General features: G+C 58.0%; 1 protein-coding gene across 8 annotated transcripts in view; it reads left to right on the top strand.

Moving 5' to 3' along the window:
* Positions 1-17821, top strand: part of TBC1D2B (TBC1 domain family member 2B) — a 65755-nt gene that overhangs the window by 26099 nt on the left and 21835 nt on the right. For 7 of the 8 annotated variants that reach the window (XM_049614401.1, XM_049614400.1, XM_049614392.1 and 4 more), the window contains 3 exons: positions 12339-12502; positions 15329-15555; positions 16111-16494. In XM_049614401.1, the coding sequence (XP_049470358.1) occupies positions 12339-12502; positions 15329-15555; positions 16111-16494 (775 nt within the window). The remainder of the gene's footprint in view (positions 1-12338; positions 12503-15328; positions 15556-16110; positions 16495-17821) is intronic. The other variant, XM_049614395.1, reaches the window with a different exon arrangement.

The raw sequence follows: 17821 nt of genomic DNA, 5'->3' as shown, positions 1-17821 counted from the left end.
GTTTTCCTCACAGATGCTCTATACGTTTTTAGATTTATATCTAAGTATTTCATTTTCTTGGGTGCCAGTGTAAATGGTAATGTGTTTTTAATTTCAAATGCCACTTGGTCATTGTTGGTATTCGGGAAAACAGTTGATTTTTGTATATTAGTCTTATATCCTGTAACCTTGCTGTAATCACTTATTAATTTCAGGAGGTTTTTATTATCCTTTCAGAGTTTTAAAAATTAATTATTTTAATGTTTATTCATTTTTTGAGAGACAGAGAGTGCGAGTGGGGGAGGGGCAGAGAGAGAGGGAGACACAGAATCTGAAGCAGGCCCCGGGCTCCGAGCTGTCGGCACAGGGCCCGACGCGGGGCTCGAACCCACGAACAGTGAGATCGTGACCTGAGCCAAAGTCAGATGCTCAACCGACTGAGCCCCCCAGGTGCCCCTGGCTCCTTTCATTTCTGACCCAGGGTATCAAAGTCTCAGACTACAGTGGTTTGTTCTTCTATTTTTCCTGTGGTTTTATCGACACTGCTGATCGGGTATATGTGTTAAGAACTGTCGTCTTCTTGGAGACTTGACCTCTTCTCATTATGAAATGCCTTCTTTATCCCTCACGACTTCCTTTCTTTTGAAGTTGGCCCTGTCTGAAAATCATACAACTGCTTCTGCTTTCTTTTGATTAGCGTTAGCACAGTGTGTCTTTCTCCATTTACCTTTTTTTTAAAAATGCTTCTTTTTGAGAGAGAGACAGCGTATGAGCTGGGGAGGGGCAGAGAGAGAGGGAGACACAGAATCCAAAACAGGCTCCAGGCTCCGAGATGTCAGCACAGAGCCCGACACAGGGTGCAAACTCACGAACTGTGAGATCATGACCAGAGCCAAATGAAGTCGGACGCTCAATAGGCTGAGCCGTCCAGGCACCCCTCCATTTACTTTTAATCTGTAAGTGCTTATATTTGAAGCGGGTTCCTGAAGACAACATGCAGTTAGGTCCTGTTTTTGTCTTCCACTCTTTTTCTGCATTTTGTGGGGTTTTTTTATTTTATTTTTTTAAGTGATCTCAACACGCAACGTGGGGCTTGAAGTCACAACCTCGAGATCGAGAGTTGCGTGCTTCACCAACAGCCAGCCGGGCTCCCCTTCCTCTTGTGGTTTTCGTCGAGCATCTTATAGCTTTCCATTTTCTCTCTTAACATATCAGCCTTACTTTTTTTTTTTTTAAGTGTCTGTTCTGGAGTTTGCAACACACCTTTCCCGCTAATCCAGGTTCACTTTAGAGTCATGCTGTGCTGCTCCACAGGTGGGTGCGTGCCTTAGACAGCGAAGCCTTCTCACTTCCCGCGTCCGTCCCTGTGTCGCCACTGTCATCGTGTGGGGCACACAGAGCACGTGCACACAACACGCACACATCAGCGAACACGTCACTGGTGTTAGTATCTTGAACGAGCTGTTATCTGGTGGATCAATCAGAATACGAAAAATAAAGTTCTGTGTTTGACTTCCCCTGCCCCGTCTTCCGGGTCTGAGTTTCTTTTTTTTTAAATTTTTTTTTAAAATGTTTTTTTTTATTTATTTTTGAGACAGAGAGAGACAGAGCACGAATGGGGGAGGGTCAGAGAGAGGGAGACACAGAATCTGAAATAGGCTCCAGGCTCTGAGAGGCCAGCACAGAGCCCGACGCGGGGCTCGAACTCACGGACCGTGAGATCATGACCTGAGCCGAAGTCGGACACTCAACCGACTGAGCCCCCCAGGCGCCCCCGGGGTCTGAGTTTCTGACCTATATCGTTTTTTTCTGCCTAAAGAACTTAACTTTCTTTTGCGAGGCAAGTCCCCTGGCAACAAGTTCCTGCCATTTCTGTTCATCTGAGAGAGTCCGTTTCTCCTTCGTTGTGAGGCTGATTTTGCAGAGGAGAGTTCGAGCTCGGTGGTTTTCTCTCCAGACCTCAAACATTTCCCTCCACTCACGTCTTGCTTGTGTGGTTTCTGAGGAGGCAGCGATGTGGGTCAGGTGTTTTCCTCGGGCTTCTCTCTGGATTTTTCCTTCACCTTCAGTTTGCTGTAATTTGGGAACGTCCTGCCAAGTTACGGTTTCTTGGAGTTTATTTTGCTAGGTGTTCTCTGTGGTTTGGTGTCTGACTCTAATCTGGGGACATCCTGCTCCTGTTTCTCTGTCGTCCCCTGGCGCACTTGCCCTCGCTCCGCAGATGGTCCGTTCTCCCGTCGACCCCAGTCTGCGGATGCGCCCTCCAGCTCCCAGGCTGTCTCCTCAGCCGTGTCCGTCCTACGAACAGGCCCTTTGGGAGCCTTTTCATTTCTCTCGTGGTGTTTTGTTTGTTTTTTTTTAAATCTCTGTCATTTCTTTTTGGTTCTTCCTCGGGGCCTCCAGCTCTCTGCTCATGTTGCCCACCTGGCACCGCGTGCCGTGCTCTCTGCCCGTCAGAGCCCTGAGTTCTTTTAAATTTCGGTCAAGTGTCCAGCATCCCTGCCTTGTCTGGTTCTGCTCACTCTCTTCACATCAGGCTGTTTGGCCTTCTGATTGGCCCCGTCACTGTTCTTGATGGCTGGTGTGCCATACGGGGTGACAGGAGCTGCGTCAGAGGCCCCTTGTGACGTAGTGATGAGGGGAGGGAGGAAGGGTCTTTGTCCTGTGACAGGCGAGCGCGGGCCCCTGTACCGTGGACCCCCTTGCGTCTCTCTGTCCTTCCCTCCCCCGTAGGTGGACAGGATGGCGAGAGGGGCCAGAGCTGGGTGGGGGTCCCTTCTGATACCAGCCCAGCCTAGCCGGCTGGGCTCTGGCTGACCAGTTGACCCCAAGGGCAGGCCTTGTTAGGAGCGGGGCGTTCTGGAGTATTCAGAACGTTCCTTCCCATCTCCCTGCGAGAAGCCGAGGGCAGTTCTCCCATATTCTCTGTGGGACCCTGGTTGAGCTCTTGGAGGTTAAGTCACAGCCCTTTGGGGGGTCCCTGGGGTTGGTGCCCTCGGAGGGGGCTGCAAGAGCCTCCAGGGACCCCTGGTTCTGTTCAGGGTCCCGCCCCACCTGCTCTAGGACACTGGGGCTCCCATACTCTCCTGTCTTGGGGACAGCAGTGGCCCCACATCCCCTGTCCCTTGAGGATCCAAGGGGCAGTGTTTGTACTCATCAACTCGACCTTGGTGGTGGCCATGGACCCCTGGGGCCTGGGCACCTTGTGGAGGGTGAGGCTGCTGTGGGGCCCCCCGGGACCGCGTGCTGTTGGCCAGCTGCTCCCCCTGGGCTTTGAGGTGTGTGTGGGGAGAGCTGTCACAGGCACCACGTACGTGGGGGGACATGTTTCACCCGGTGGCCCCTTTTTACCTTTCTGGTTGGGTTCAGTATAAAAAGAAACCCCTTCTCAGTGTGTTGTCAGTTGCTGACACAAGGTTCACGTGGACAGTGAAGGGGGTGTGGCCACGTACCCGGCCTGCAGGAGGCTCTCACCCCTGCTCTCCTCCTCCCCCTCTTCCCCTGATGCTCCCGCTCCCCGGCCACAGGAGCCTTGTTGGTCTGCATGCGGTCGGCTCCCTAGGCCCCCGTGTCCCCGCCTGCTGACTCCCTGAGCCATGGAATGCAGCCACGGCACCTCGGTCCACTGGGACCTTCGCGCACGGTGCCCCCTCCGAGGCACCAGCTTGTCTGCCGGCCCCCGGCAGGTGCTCCTGGAGAGGTGGTAGGGCCACCAAGAGACCGTCTCTCTGTTACAGGCAAAACAGTTGAGGCTTGGAGCAGGAAGGCGGCCTGTCCAAGGTCAGGCCAGCGTACGGCAGGATGCCCGGGGTCCCTCGGTAGGTCCCACTGTTCAGCATAAGGGCGTAATTTGGGAAACCGTTGGTTTTGCCGGATTTTCATGCCTGACCATTCTCGTCTGCCCTCACTTAGCAGCGGAACCAGGGGCGGCGGCCCGTAACCCCCCGGTGCTCCCGTGTCCTTGCCTGAGGGCGGCTGGGCCTGGGGAAAGTGCTCTTGTCCCTCCTCGTGGTCACGACACTCGGCTCATCATCGTTTGGGGTCCCCGTCCGCCGCCTGTACCTACACAGGGCGGCCTTGTCCACGTGGCAGTCCCAGCTCTGCGACCTCGGGGCCTCTGTTTCTCATTTGTGAAGCGGGGGTGGTGATCACATCCTGAGGGCCCGGCACCGGGAGGCCGTGTGACAGAGCCACCCCCGCTGAGTCCTAGACGCGGGGAGCCGGAGCCGGAGTGGGGGCACAGCTGTGACAGAGCCGCCGTCCGCAGCGGCCCCTCCTGTAGAAACCGTAGGGGGTTGTGGTACTTACGGCGTGCTTCGTGAAGGTTCACGTGAAACGCTTTAGGGGCACGGAGCGACTTTAACGACCACAGAAATCCTATTCCCCTATTGGAAGCTAAAGCCTCAACGATTGCATGTACGCGTATGAATTCAAAACGGCGTTTTATTCAGAATGTAGTCAGGGTTTCCAGGGCAGACCCCACACAGCGTCCCTTCCACCGGCTCCCAGTGAACGGCGTTTTCAGTCACAGGAGTGCGCGAGGCCGCCGCTGGCTTCCAGGACTTGCCTGGGTTTGCTCCTTGCCGGTCACTGCCTGTGTCCTTGTCCGTATCAGGGAAATACTGAATAAGCCTGTGTGTATGAAAGGGAATTTTTTTTTTTTTATCATTTATTTCTGAGACACACACACAGCCCAAGTGGGGGAGGGGCAGAGAGAGAGGGAGACACAGAATCCGAAGCAGGCTCCAGGCTCCGAGCTGTCAGCACAGAGCCCGACACAGGGTTCGAACTCATGAACTATGAGATCATGACCTGAGCCGAAGTCAGACGCTCAACCAACTGAGCCACTCAGGCACCTTGGGAATTTTTTTTGTATGAAAAAGAAGCTGAACACTTGGGGGAGATTTGATAAAAGTGAGTCACTAAAATATTGCCCCCAGGACACGGGCAACATGTGCAGGGGGAGAAAATGGTGGAAAATCTGCAGATTGTAGGTTGTTTGAGGCTGTAAGTCCACGTCCCACACTCAGAAAGAATCACCAGACCTGGACGAGCTTGATGATGTCGTGTGGGTGCGGCTCATCGGGAGAGTCCAGGCTGGGGCCCAGACTCAGGAAGAGGCCTTGGCTGGCTGACCCCAGAACGCCACGCAGGTGCCCATACCTGGACAGGTGCATGCGTTGGCATGAAGTTACTTTCCGGTGGTTCCTGCTTTTACCAACCTTTTCATTACCCCCAACAGTTCAGATCACCTTCAGTAAGAGAGCTGGGTGTGCTCTGAAGTCCAGGCCGGTCCGCGTGGGAGTCGGGGCTCGGGGCTCAGGGCTGGGGGCTGGTCCGTGTGGGAGTGGGGGCTCAGGGCTGGGGGCTGGTCCGCGTGGGAGTGGGGGCTCGGGGCTCAGGGCTGGGGCTGGTCCACGTGGGAGGGGGGGCTCAGGACTCAGGGCTGGGGCCGGTCTGCGTGGGAGCAGGGGCTTGGGGCTCAGGGCTGGGAGCTGGTCCGTGTGGGAGTGGGGTCTCAGGGCTGGGGCTGGTCTGCGTGGGATCAGGGGCTCGGGGCTGAGGGCTGGGGCTGGTCTGCGTGGAATCGGGGGCTCGGGGCTCAGGGCTGGGGCTGGTCCTCGTGGGAGCGGGGGCTCGGGGCTCAGGGCTGGGGCTGGTCTGTGTGGGAGCGGGGGCTCAGGGCTGGGGGCTGGGGGCTGGTCTGCATGGGAGCAGGGGCTTGGGGCTCAGGGCTGGGGCTGGTCCACGTGGGAGGGGGGCTCAGAGCTCAGGGCTGGGGCTGGTCTGCGTGGGAGCAGGGGCTCAGGGCTGGGGGCTGGTCCACGTGGGAGCGGGGGCTCAGGGCTGGGGGCTGGTCCGTGTCGAGCAGGGGTTTGGGGCTCAGGGTTGGGGGCTGGCCCGTGTGGCATCGGGGGCTCAGGGCTGGGGGCTGTTCTGCATGGGAGCGGGGGCTTGGGGTTGGGGGTGGGTTGTGGGCGGGACGGGGAGAGCGTAGGCCTGGGCATGTGGTAAATATGTGCTCCGGAGCTTGTGCAGGGTGTGAGGGAGACGGGTTTGTGCAGGAGGTGTGCGTGGGCCACCGCGGTCACAGGTTGTGTGACGACCGTGAGCAGTGCCTTGTGGCCTGGACGCAAGATCAGCTGTCAGGTGTTGAGCTCTCCCTTCACTGGCGCTCTGTACAGTCAGCCTGGTTACACGTTAGCTGTGTGGTGTTGAGCCAGTCACCTAACCTCTCTGAGCTCTGTATTCTCCATTAGTAAATTGGTGTGTGTGTGTGTGTGTGTGTGTGTGTGTGTGTGTGTGTATGTGTATGCATGCCCTCCCGCTGCGTGAGTGTGAATGTTCTGTGGTGGTGAAGTCACCCGGTCCTGCTGCGCTCTCCACGGTGTCTGTCGGGCCGCATCAGGGGGACGGTGGCCGTAGGGACCACGCTAGCGTGCGGTCCCGCCCGTGTCTGACGGGTCTCGTGCCGGGCCCTGCCCTGCTCCTTTGCTCTAGCTTCTCTCCTGACCTCAGGCCTGGTGGAAGTGGTCACCTGCGTGCCCAGCTGGTGATCTGGGGAGACCGTGCAGTCTTGGGGCCTAGGGCCGTGCCAGAGTGCCCGACTCCGGCACCCAGAGGCTTGGTGATTTGGGGAGGTGGCTGACCTGGCTGTGATGTGGAGTTAGGACGCGGTCTTCCTCATAGGCACAGCTCTGTCCACGTCGGGAGACAAGGTGCCAAAGCCCCAGGGCAGCATCTGAAAGTTCTTAACAAACTTTTCTGGTTTTGATGAATGTTTAGATGTAATAACGTACAACGAACGCACACAGGAATGAATAATACAGACTTTTACATAAACGCCTCAGATCTCAAAAAAGAAAGAGCACAAGGAGTATAGTCACACGGTTATTTTATTTAATAATTTTTTTGAGTGTATTTATTTTGACAGATACAAGTTGGTGAGTACAAGTTGGTGCAGGGTGGGGGTGGGGGGGAGAGAGAGAGAGAGAGAATGAGAATGAGAATGAGAATAAGAAAGAGAAAGAGAATATCCCAGGCAGGCTCCATGCTGCCAGTACAGAGCCCGACAACGCAGGGCTTGAACTTAACGAACCGTATCATGACCTGAGCTGAAGTCAAGAGTTGGGTGCTGGCGGGGCCTGGGTGGCTCAGTCACTTAAGCATCCGACCTCTGCTCAGGTCATGGTCTCACAGTTTGTGAGTTCAAGCCCCGTGTCGGACAGCTCAGAGCCTGGAGCCTGCTTCAGATTTTGTGTCTCCCTCTCTCTCACTCTCCCCTGCTCGTGCTCTCTCTCAAAAATCAGCATTTAAACAAAATTTTTATAATAAAGAGTGGGAGGCTCAACCAACTGAGCCCCCCAGGCATCCCCGCACTGACATTAGGACGGCACAAAGAAGGGGTAGCTGGCCTCTGGCCCCCATGGGGTGCGGTGGTTGCGGGGTCCGAGGGGCTGGCAGCCCCCGGGGAGCATGAGGGCGTGTTCCACACATCATCTCGCAGCTGTCTCGACCTCGACTGTCCCCAAACTTCACTTTTGAGGCCACGCATCACCAGGGCTGTGGCCGAGTGATGCCGCTCCCCAGAAACCACGGCGGCCACGAGAGGCTCCAGCCCGTCAGGCCCAGCTGGAAAGTGCACTCGGCCAGCCGCTGGCCGTGGGACAGGCTCAGAGGACGCCAGAGCCTCGTCCAGGGCCTCCCAGGCCGTGAGTGGCCCGTGTCTCCTGTTGTATTTGGCGCTGGGGGGTGGGAAGAGGACCCTGTCTGCATCGTGTGCTGGTCCTGGACCCTCCTGGTGCGGGGACCCCAGTCCCTGTGATCCCAAATCCCTCCTTCCTCCCTTCCTTCTCCTTGCCTCGGGCGCAGGGCCTTCCCTGTCCGCTGGGCTCCTCGCCTCCACTGCCGGCCTGCCTGGCTTCTGTCAGTTCTCCACCTGCTGGGTCTTGCCCCCGGGCCCCTCCTCAGGCTGTCCCCCTGCTGGGAGCCTTCTCTCTCCTGGGGACCCCCACCCCTGGGCTCCTCCACAGCCGTCGTGGCCAGAGCGCTTTGCCCCTGCACCTGCTGTGCTGGGTGTGAGCGGGTGTGAGCGGTGTCCGCCTTTCTGCCCGGGAGCCACAGTGAAGGACGCACACTTCTGCGTGGATGCGTGCCCTTTGTGAGCGCGCGAAACCCGGACCAACTCCGGAGAATGTCAGCGGTAGGCAGTAAAGCTAAGTAGTATCTTTTCTTCTGGTGCGTTGGCAACGTGCTCCTCACGATCCTCAGAGTTCGGGGCTTGCTGGGGTTGCCGCTCACTCTGAGAAGCGGTCTCCGAAGGACCGCCCCAGCCGTGCAGCCCGGCGTCTGTCCCAGTCACCTTCGTGCCCTCCCGTGCCCTCTGCGTCTTGCCATCAAGCGCCGTGCCGTCAGGGGAGGCTGGGGGCGGGTGGGGCGCAGGGGAGGGCTGTGCCGGCGGTCACCGCACCCCTGGCTACGCTTAGGGGTTGTGGGGAGGCCCTGTAGGACGGTGGGGGTTGACTTAGGTGTTGAAGTGCAAGGAGGCACGTGCAGGGGGGAAGGCGGTGAGGGCAGGGTTTCCTGAGTCCCCGGGTCCACGTGCCTGGGGCTCGGGCGCTGGGCGTGGGTGGCGCAGGGGTGGGTGCAGGTTCTGTGCGCTGGGCCGTGGGGATCTGGAGCGGCTCCGCCTGCCTGGGGTTCCACGATAGGAGCATTTCTCCTTTGATGGGGCTCTCAAGGCAGCGCACATTGTGCTAGGTGCCATGGCGTGTGTGTGACGACGGTGTGCGCCTTGATCCACGTCAGGTGGCCGGGCCCTCTGCAGCACGCCTTCCTGACGACACCACTTTGCCACGTCATCCCGTTGGCAGTAACTGCTTTCTGCCTGTAGACGTGGCGGCCCACACTCGAGTGCCTGCTGAGGTTTGGCACGAGAAGTGTGGTGGGCGGGCAAGCGGATCGCCATAACAGGACCCAGGGGTCCAAGATCCGTGTCCCAAGGCCACCTTCAGGGCGTCCGAGGCTGGCTCCTCCCTGAGCCCCCGAGGGAGTCCGTCCGTGGCCTCTTCCAGCTCCTGGTGGCTGCGGCCACCCCGGGCCTGTGGCACGTCACCCGCCATCCTCCGTGCTGGGCCCCCTCCTCCTCCCTCCCGTGTGGACACTGATGCGCCCCATCTTGAGGTCCCTAGTCGCATCCACAGGCCCCTTCTGGTCACTTCTGCCTTTTTCCTTTCAGATGGCATCTCCGGATACCCTTGTGTGTGTCCGTGTTCTTGGGACAGTCTGTCTGAGAATTGATCGGTACCAGAGGATGGGCTGTGTCACTGTCACTGGGGGGGGGGGGGGGCAGCTGTCGGGTCCCCTCCGTTGGTGACCCCGAGGCGGCCTGTGTCCAGGGTGGGGAGCCTTCCTGCCGCTGGTGGAGCCCAGACCCGAGCTGGCAGGGTGCTTCCCCGTGGTCCCATCACATCTGGAACCCTAGCTCGAATGAGTGTTGGATAAACTATTTCCCAGGGCACCCGGGTAGGTCAGTGTTAAGCATCCGACTTCGACTCAGGTCATGATCTCACAGTTGATGGGTTCAAGCCCCATGTCAAGCTGTGTGCTGACAGCTCGGAGCCTGGAACCTGCTTCGGATTATGTGTCTCCCTCCCTCTCAGTCCCTCCCCCACTCACGCTCTGTCTCTCTCTCAAAAAAAAAAATTATTTCTCTGTTGGATTGTAAATGTATGTGGAGAAGTCAGTCTGAAATATGTAAATTTGGAAACAAAGCTTTTCTTGTTGATTCTGGAGGTTGCTGGTGTTTACAGAAAGTTCAGGCTGAACGTGGCAGGTCTCACTCAAGGTGCCGTTTGGCCTTCCTGGTGGCCTCTCACTGTCCGTGCCGGTTCCTTTATTGAACAAAAGCGCGGGTACCTGGCAGAGTGCCTGGGGGACATGGAAGGCCGTCTCAAAGGTTTGTCAGTCGAGAGTGGGGTCTTCAAAGAGCAAGGGCTGCCTGGGGAGGGGCCTCGAACCGCCGCCAGGAGGCCCTGTGTAGACAGCTGCGAGCCGGGTAGTGTGTGCAAGCCAGGCCTCGTGTCGCAGTCACAGAACCTCTGAACCTCACGTGGGCTCTTTGCTGTTTTGGCCTGAGCTTCCGCTTTGAGCCTGATCCCATTGCTTCCTTACCTGGGGCTGGGTAGGCGCGCGTCCCCGCGAGGGAGAACCCGGCTTTGTGCGAGCAGCCTCACCGAGGGTCGAGATGGGGAAACCCTGTGGGGTGTGTGTGCAAGGTCCAGGTTGTGTAAATAGCTGTTCTTTCCCCAGACCACCTCCTCCCGCCCTGCGCCTGCTTCCCGCGCTCTCCCCGTGAGAACCGGGGCTCAGCGCTCCTCACTCCTCCCGTTGGGGGTGCTGGTGCCCACGCGCGGCATGTCCGCGGCAGCCACGGCCGGGCCACTGAAACCGCTGTGTCGTGGGTCCGGCAGGGCCCGCACTCGGCCAAGTAACGAGCCAGTCGTGTCCAAGAAATGAGCAGATTTTCTTTCTCTTTCTGTTTCTGTTTCTCTTTCTGAGCAGCTGCTCTGCAATGGCTTTTTCTGCAAACACGGTCACCCTTGTGTGAGGTCTTGCTGGGGCGATGGTGGGCACCCGTGCAGGCACCGCGGTCACCGCCACCGGGATACACAGCACAGGGAAGACGCTGCCCGTGGTCCCGAGTAGACACAGCCTGTGAGCAGGTGTCCGTGCCCGGCTCCTGGGGCCGCTTGGTGGAGCTGGGGCGGGGGGGGGGAGGGGATGCAGCGGCAGAAACCGAAGCGCATTAAGTAGTTTCTCTGCGTTCGTATTTTTAAAGCACTTTGATACGGTTCATATCAGGGAAAGACCGTCATGCTTTAGAAACACCTAGAGCATTGAGACATGACTATTGTACGTGAGGGTGCCCTCCGTCTGCTCCCCACAGACGTGCGGCCACCGCTCCCGCCCCAGTGCCTTCAGCCACACGACACGTTTCTCCCTCCTCTGTAATTTAACCACCGTATCGGGTGGAATCTACCTACAATAAACTCACTTGTGTTAGGTGTACAGGCTGGTGGGTTTCAGGAACCGTACGTGGTTGTGTAAACCCCTCCGTGATGGAGGCTTGGAGCATTTCCGTCGCGCCCCCCCCCCCCCCCCCGCAGCCCCCTGGGCCCCTTGCGCCGACCTCTCCCAAACCCTGGTCCCTGCAGTCCCTGGTCCGTGCTCCGTCGTCGTCTCTGGTGAGTCACATGGACGAAGTCACACTGTGTGTATTCTTTTGTCCTCATCCTTCACTGAGCACGGTCTCTCTGGGACTCTTGCGCACTGGGGAGAGTTTCATATTTCGTTCCTTTTATCGCTGAACAGCATGTAGACCGTGTGGACGTGTCCGCTGGGTGACCCCCTCACCACGGATGCGCTTGGGGCTTGTACCCCGCTTGTGGCTGCTATGAATAAGGTCCGGTCCTGCGTGCTGCCACCACACTGCGCATCTTCGGCCCCGCACATGCCTCCTCGCCTTGACCTTCCCGCGGGCGACTGGTCACTTACAAGTCTTAACCACACGCGCACGTGCAGCGTCTGTTACCGCTACGACCTTAAAGATTTAAAATACGTCACTTTAGGGGCGCTTGGGGGGCTCAGTGGGTTAAGCGTCTGACTTCGACTCAGGTCATGATCTCACGGTTCGTGAGTTCGAGCCCGACCTCGGGCTCTGTGCTGACGGCTGAGCCTGGAGCCTGCTTCGGATTCTGTGCCTCCCCCTCTCTCTGCCCCTCCCCTGCTCATGCTCTGTCTCTTTCTGTCTCTCAAAAGCAAGTAAACGTTAGAAAGTTGTTGTTTTTTTAATTTTAAAACATGTCACGTGTACACATCATTGTTCGATTTTCTTTCTTTTTTCGCTCAGCTTTTAAAACACACTTGCCCTGTGCCACGTGTTGCTTCCTCTGGGGTACTCTGTGCCAGGACGGGAACGTGTCTCCGTCTCTGGTGGATCTTGGCACCTTGAGTGGTGGCCACGGGCACAAGCGAGCGTTTGCAGGGTGGACGCACTCCCGTTCCGCGGCGGTGTATTTACTGCGTCTGTTCTGGCAGCTGTCAGGCTCCCACCATCACGTTGTTGCCGGAATGAACGGTGCTGCCATGGGCACTCCCCTCCGTCTTCCTGCCCACGTCTGGGAACTTGGGAACTGCTGGGTCATGGGCTGGCAGCTCTTAAGCTGACCCGCGTGCTGCTGACTCCACGTGGGGACTGCCCCTCCCTCCGTTTCCTCTGTTCGTTTTCACAGTTGTCTACGTGAAGTTACATCTTGTTGTACAATTCTTTCAACAACACGCTTCCTCTTTCCTGACAGAAATTCAATGTCGTCTTTCCGTCCTGGGAGAGGACACAGTGAGAGTCGCAAGAGTGTGTTTTATACCAATGAAGAGTGGGAGCTTTTAGACCCGAACCCTAAGGACCTGGAGGAGTCAATGGTGCAGGAAGAGAGGAGGAAGCAGGCGCCCGAAGGAAACAAAGGTAGGACGGTCCCTGCTGCCTGACCCCCCCTCCGCCGGCCCCCAGGGGCGCGGGGACCCTTCCGTAGCAGGCGGTCCCAGAGGCAGGAGGCACAGGGATTTGCATCCTGTCTGTGGGAGATGAGTCGTGAGGGCCTGTGAAGTTAGGGACAGAACATCCGGGGGTCCTGGTGCTCTTTACAGATGTATTGATTTTTATTATAAACCTTGCGTTTACAGAATTCTGTAACAGACATGAAGGTGGAACGCACAAGGTCACGGATTCCGGTGTGGCCTCATCTGACTTGTGCCGTTGTGAACTTAGGGCCTCTCTTTCTTCCCAGCCCCTTCCCCTCCCCGTGCTCACCCATCTTCATTTCAAAGTAAATTCTAGACGTCACTCCATTACATGTAAATATTTCACCCAGTATGTATCTCTAGGAGATAACGACTCATCTTAAAGTTATGGCAGCGTGTTATTACACGTAGAAACAGTGAGTCTGATTTAATAGTCTAACCCTGCACTCGTTCCACAGCTGCGTGACCAGGAGGTGACGCCAGGGGACCAGGGCGCTCTGGGGCTGTGTACCCCTCTGGCCCCGCCGCTGTGTCCTGTTCCCGCGGGTTTGGGGCTGGATTTCTGTTCGGGGTTCGTCAGCCTGACCCCGTCTGTACAGCTGGTTGTGATGCTCTGTCCAGGGATCCACGAGGGAATGTTGATGTTTTCCTGTAAAACGACAATAATATTGAAATTTTGCCTCATGCATGATTCTAGTGTGGGCTGGCAGGAGGCGGCGGGATTTTAGGAAATGTTTATGGGGGGGGGGGCAAGTATTTACTAAAGGAGAGACCTTTCCCATCCCCCGGGGAGGGTGGCCGAGACTTGCTTCTGTTCGCTGGGTCATCCTTTGGGGCCCTCAGTCCCACGTGACGGGGTGTGAGATGCGGCCAGACGGGCGTGCTGTGCTCCCCGGGGCCGGCTCGGTGGGTGCGACGCCAGAGGGGGGCCCACCTGAGCAGGAGCGCCTCCTGAGGAAGGGGACCTGGGTCCTGGCGGATGGGCCGCCTTGGCTCCGACTTCTGGTAGCGGCTCCTGGAGTGAAAAGGAAGGAGGGGTCAGCGAGGCTGAGCGGCCAGGTGGGCAGGAGACTCCCGGGGCCTGTGGGCACCTTCCTGACGGAAGTCGCCCTTGAGAGGCAGCGGGGTCTGCGGACCGGTCCTGTACCGGCTGTGAGTCAGCCCGCCAGCTTGTCGCCCTGTCGCTCGGGGCCGCCCAGCCGCTCTCCTTTGTGTTTGTTCCCCTGCTGTGTAGGTGGATTTCTTTTTTTCTTCTCAGACTTTTACTAAAATCCAAGTTAGTTATATGTAGTCGGTAATAATGGCTTCAGGAGTAGAATCTAGTGATTCATCGCTTACATGCAGCACCCAGTGTTCATCCCAACAAGTGTCCCCTTAATGCCCTTCCCCCATCCAACCCCCCCCCCACCCCGAGAACCCTCGGTTTATTGTCTGTATTTAAGAGTCTCTTAGGGTTTGCTAAATGGACTTTTTAAAAAAAAATTTTTTAACGTTTATTTTTTTGAGAGAGAGCAAGCGGGGGTGGGGCAGAGAGAGGGAGACACAGACTCTAAAGCAGCTCCAGGCTCCAAGCTGTCAGCACAGAGCCTGACAGGAGGCTCGAACTCCCAAACTGTGAGATCACGACCTGAGCCCAAGTTGGATGCCCAACTGACTAAGCCACCCAGGCGCCCCTGCTAAGTGGACTTTTTAATCGAAAGCATAACACACACAAAGTTCCCTGATTGCAAACGAGTACTCAGCGGATTTTCCCTGTGAGCACACACTTCAACAGACAGGACAAGACCGGACCCACCCAGTCACTGGCCTCTCCCGGGGTGGCCCCTGTCCCAAAACAGCAGGAAGTCAGGGCCTTATTTTCTAGCTTTAAGGGACCTGTGTGGTTTGTACTATTTCACATTGCCTCCTTATAGCTTGAATATGTATTTGAATCCATTGATGCAGAAGTGTATTTGGGTCCTTTAGTATTTTTAAGTACCCATTTTTTTAAAAACTTATTTTGAGAGAGTGTGAGCGGGGGAGGGGCAGAGAAAGAGGGAGACACAGAATCTGAAGCAGCTCCAGGCTCCGAGCTGTCGGCACAGAGCCCGACGCGGGGCTCGAACCCACGAACTGCGAGTTCATGACCTGAGCTCAACCGACTGAGCCCCCCAGGCGCCCCTTTAAATACCCTTTTTTTTAAGAAAGATAAGGTAGTCATGTGTTCACAATTAAGAAAACGTACATTTAGGGAGGGGCTTTGTCTTGTTTTTATTTTGCTGGGAACAGATGAGCAAAAGGAAGCCAGGGATCCCCGAGGTGTGGGAGTCCCACGGGGAACCCGCTGTCTGTGCAGGTGGGGACCCTGCAAGGACTCCAGCACCATGCTCCTCCCTGGCCTGTTCTCTTTCTGTTTGGTCCTAAAAGTGGATGACATGGGAGAACGGTGACGTGAACTGACCTTTTGGAAAAGGAACTTAGCAATGAGACGCGTCCTGAGAGAAGGTGCGGGGAAGCCTTGTCATAAACCCGTTAGCGCCACCAGGCCTCATCTTAGAAACTGAGCAAGCAGGGAGAGCGTTTTCTTCAGCAGTGATCATGTGACCCGCTCGTTGAGTTTAGGCTTGGTTTTCATCAAGGAGGAGTCGGGCGAGAGGCGCCCCCGCCTGTGTCCCCCGCGCGAGCGACCCACAGCTTTCTGGAGGATGACGGATGGGATGCTGATGCGTTTCACCGGACTTCCCAGGATGAGGATTTGTCCTGCACCTAAAAAAGTTTTGTTTTTACGTAGGAGGAACCAGCTCAGGATTTCCCTTTGATTTTGGACGTATTCCCTACAAAGGAAAGCGCCCTTTGAGAGACATGATCGGGTCCTACAAGAACCGTCACGTCAGTGGTGACCCTTCCGCCGAGGGGCCGCAGAGCAGTGGTGGCGTCAGCAAGCCGGCCCCCGAAACGCAGTTGCAGAGCCAGCAGGAGGAGCTGGAGCGGCTGAAGAAAGACCTGTCCAGTCAGAAGGTGACTTCCCTTCCGCGCACGTGTGTCCCCCCACACCAGCCGCCGGGACCAGAGGGGCAAAGCCTGGCTTTCGTGGGTCTCTGGATGTTTTGTTCCCCGGGGGGGGGGGGGTGTTACATCGTGGGCACTCTGGTGCCCCAGGTCACGCGTTCAGACACGAGTACATCAGTCTCTCTCGACACAGCGCTGGCCCAGAGTCCCTTCCCGGTGGGAACAGTCTCCACGTGGTGTCAGACACCGTTTCTTCCGAAACTGAGTGCGCTTGATTGCTCCGACCAGAGCTGAGGCTTAAGGTTTTAGAGCCCCCGTTTTCTGAACACCGATGTGCGCTCGCTGGGACCTGTTGCTGATCACAGTTCGCGTGTTTGTTTCCTGTTTCCTATTACCGTTCCCTGCAGACAGGCTCCGCCGGCTAACGTCTCTTCCTCTCTGTTTCCGAGACCCCTCGAGAGGAGGTTCGCTACTAACACGCTCCCGGTGGGGTTTCCGCATTCCCTCCGCCCCGCCTTGCCCCCTGCGCCTGTTCACGGTCCCTGCTCTCCCCTCCGGCTCCAGGAGCTTGTGCGGCTGCTGCAGCAGACGGTCCGGTCGTCCCAGTATGACAAGTACTTCGCCAGCAGCCGGCTCTCCGAGGGGGTCCCGAAGGACGCGCTCGACCTTCTGCACCGCAAGGATGACCAGATCCTGGGCCTCAGCGGCCAGCTGGAGAGGCTCACCCTGGAGAGGGAGAGTCTGCAGCAGGAAGTGAGGACGCTCAAGGGCAAGGTGGGCGAGCTCAGCGAGCAGCTGGGGATGCTGGTGGAGACCATCCAGGCCAAGGACGAGGTCATCGTGAAGCTCTCGCGCCAGCTCAGCGAGAGCGAGGACAGTACGTCGTCCCCCACGGGGGTGCCCGGCTCCCCCGCCAGCAGGGAGCAGCTGGAGCTGGACAGGCTGAAAGTAAGTGGGGTGTGGGCTCCGGCTGCTGGGCGGGGTTCAGACAGGCGGTGCGGGCGGCCCCTCGATGTCGCGCAGGGGTGCCGGCCTCAGTGCCTGGTGGGGGAGCGGAGCGTGGGGTCGGCTGCCCCACAGGCCCGCTCGGAGCCGGCGCCCCTGTGGCCACGCTGGCCCCGGGGAGGGCGCTACTTCCTGAACACGTTGGGTCTCTGGGTCGTCCCCAGGGTGCGGACCCGTTGGCAGGTCGGGGGAGCGCGCTGCTGTGGGAGGCAGGGGTGGTCTCCGTGCCTGCGGAGAAGCCTGCCAGCCCCCCTCCCCCCCGGAGAGCTGAAGGCCCGTGGTCTGTCCGTCAGGCCCCACAGGGACCCTGGGTGTAGTCCAGTCGACCCCACGCGGGTCTCCAGCCACAGGTGTGTCCCGTCCCCAACACGCTCCTCACCTGGCTACCCTCGTTGTGTAGACACTTTGGCACCGAGGGTGTCTGGCCCCTGAGTGTAGTGTATCCTCGGAGGCCAAGGTTCGCCACCTTGAGGTTGTTGGCGAGGCCCCGCTGTGTGCCCGGGAACGCCTGCCCCCGTCAGTGCAGAGGATGGCAAGTGGCAGGGGCGGGGGGGGGGGGGCTCTCAGAGAATTCTAAAACAGGACTTAACACTGGGCTGACAGCAGCATCGCTGGGACATGTGCAGGGCCTCCGTCGTGATGGCTTCTCGGTGACACGTCTCAGTCAGCGTTGCCAGTGGGCCGGCCTTGCTTGCGCACACGGCCTGGAACGTGCCCGACCCGCACCGCGCGGGTGATGTGCGTTTCCCGCCACCTTGTTTAACGTGGACTAGAGTTGACGTTTTGTGAGCGTGCCTGTGTTTGCAGCGTCTGCCTGCTGGCCCCGCCGAGCATGCTCTGTGGGGACACACGCGGGCCCAGCCAGAGCACGTGCGGGATGGAGCGGTTGTCCTGTGTCCACGCAGCTCCCTGTGGGGACCCACACAGTTGACCCGGGTTAGGTTTCTCGCCCTTATTTACTCTCTTGTTTCTGTGGCACGGTCGGCAGGCTGGTTTCAGTCACTTGGTAATTTCGTGACCTTTTCCTCCAACATTTCTCCTCACTTTTTAAAGCCTGTGGCTCCAAAATCCACGAGAGCTCAAGAAGGAGGAAGGTTCTCTGGAGCCTCTGTGTGGCCCTGGGGTCCAGCCGGGATGGTCGGCCACCAGCCCCACACGCTCGCCCCTGCGCTGGCTCTCCAGCCTCGCATTCTCACCCCTGTGCTGGCTCTCCAGCCCCACACGCTCACCCCTCCGCTGGCTCTCCAGTCCTACATGCTCACCCTCAGCC

This window comes from Panthera uncia, assembly GCF_023721935.1.
Source record: "Panthera uncia isolate 11264 chromosome B3 unlocalized genomic scaffold, Puncia_PCG_1.0 HiC_scaffold_2, whole genome shotgun sequence".
NCBI lineage: Eukaryota > Metazoa > Chordata > Mammalia > Carnivora > Felidae > Panthera > Panthera uncia.
The sequence above is the reverse complement of the archived record's forward strand: the minus strand, read 5'-3'. Positions and strand labels throughout refer to the sequence as shown.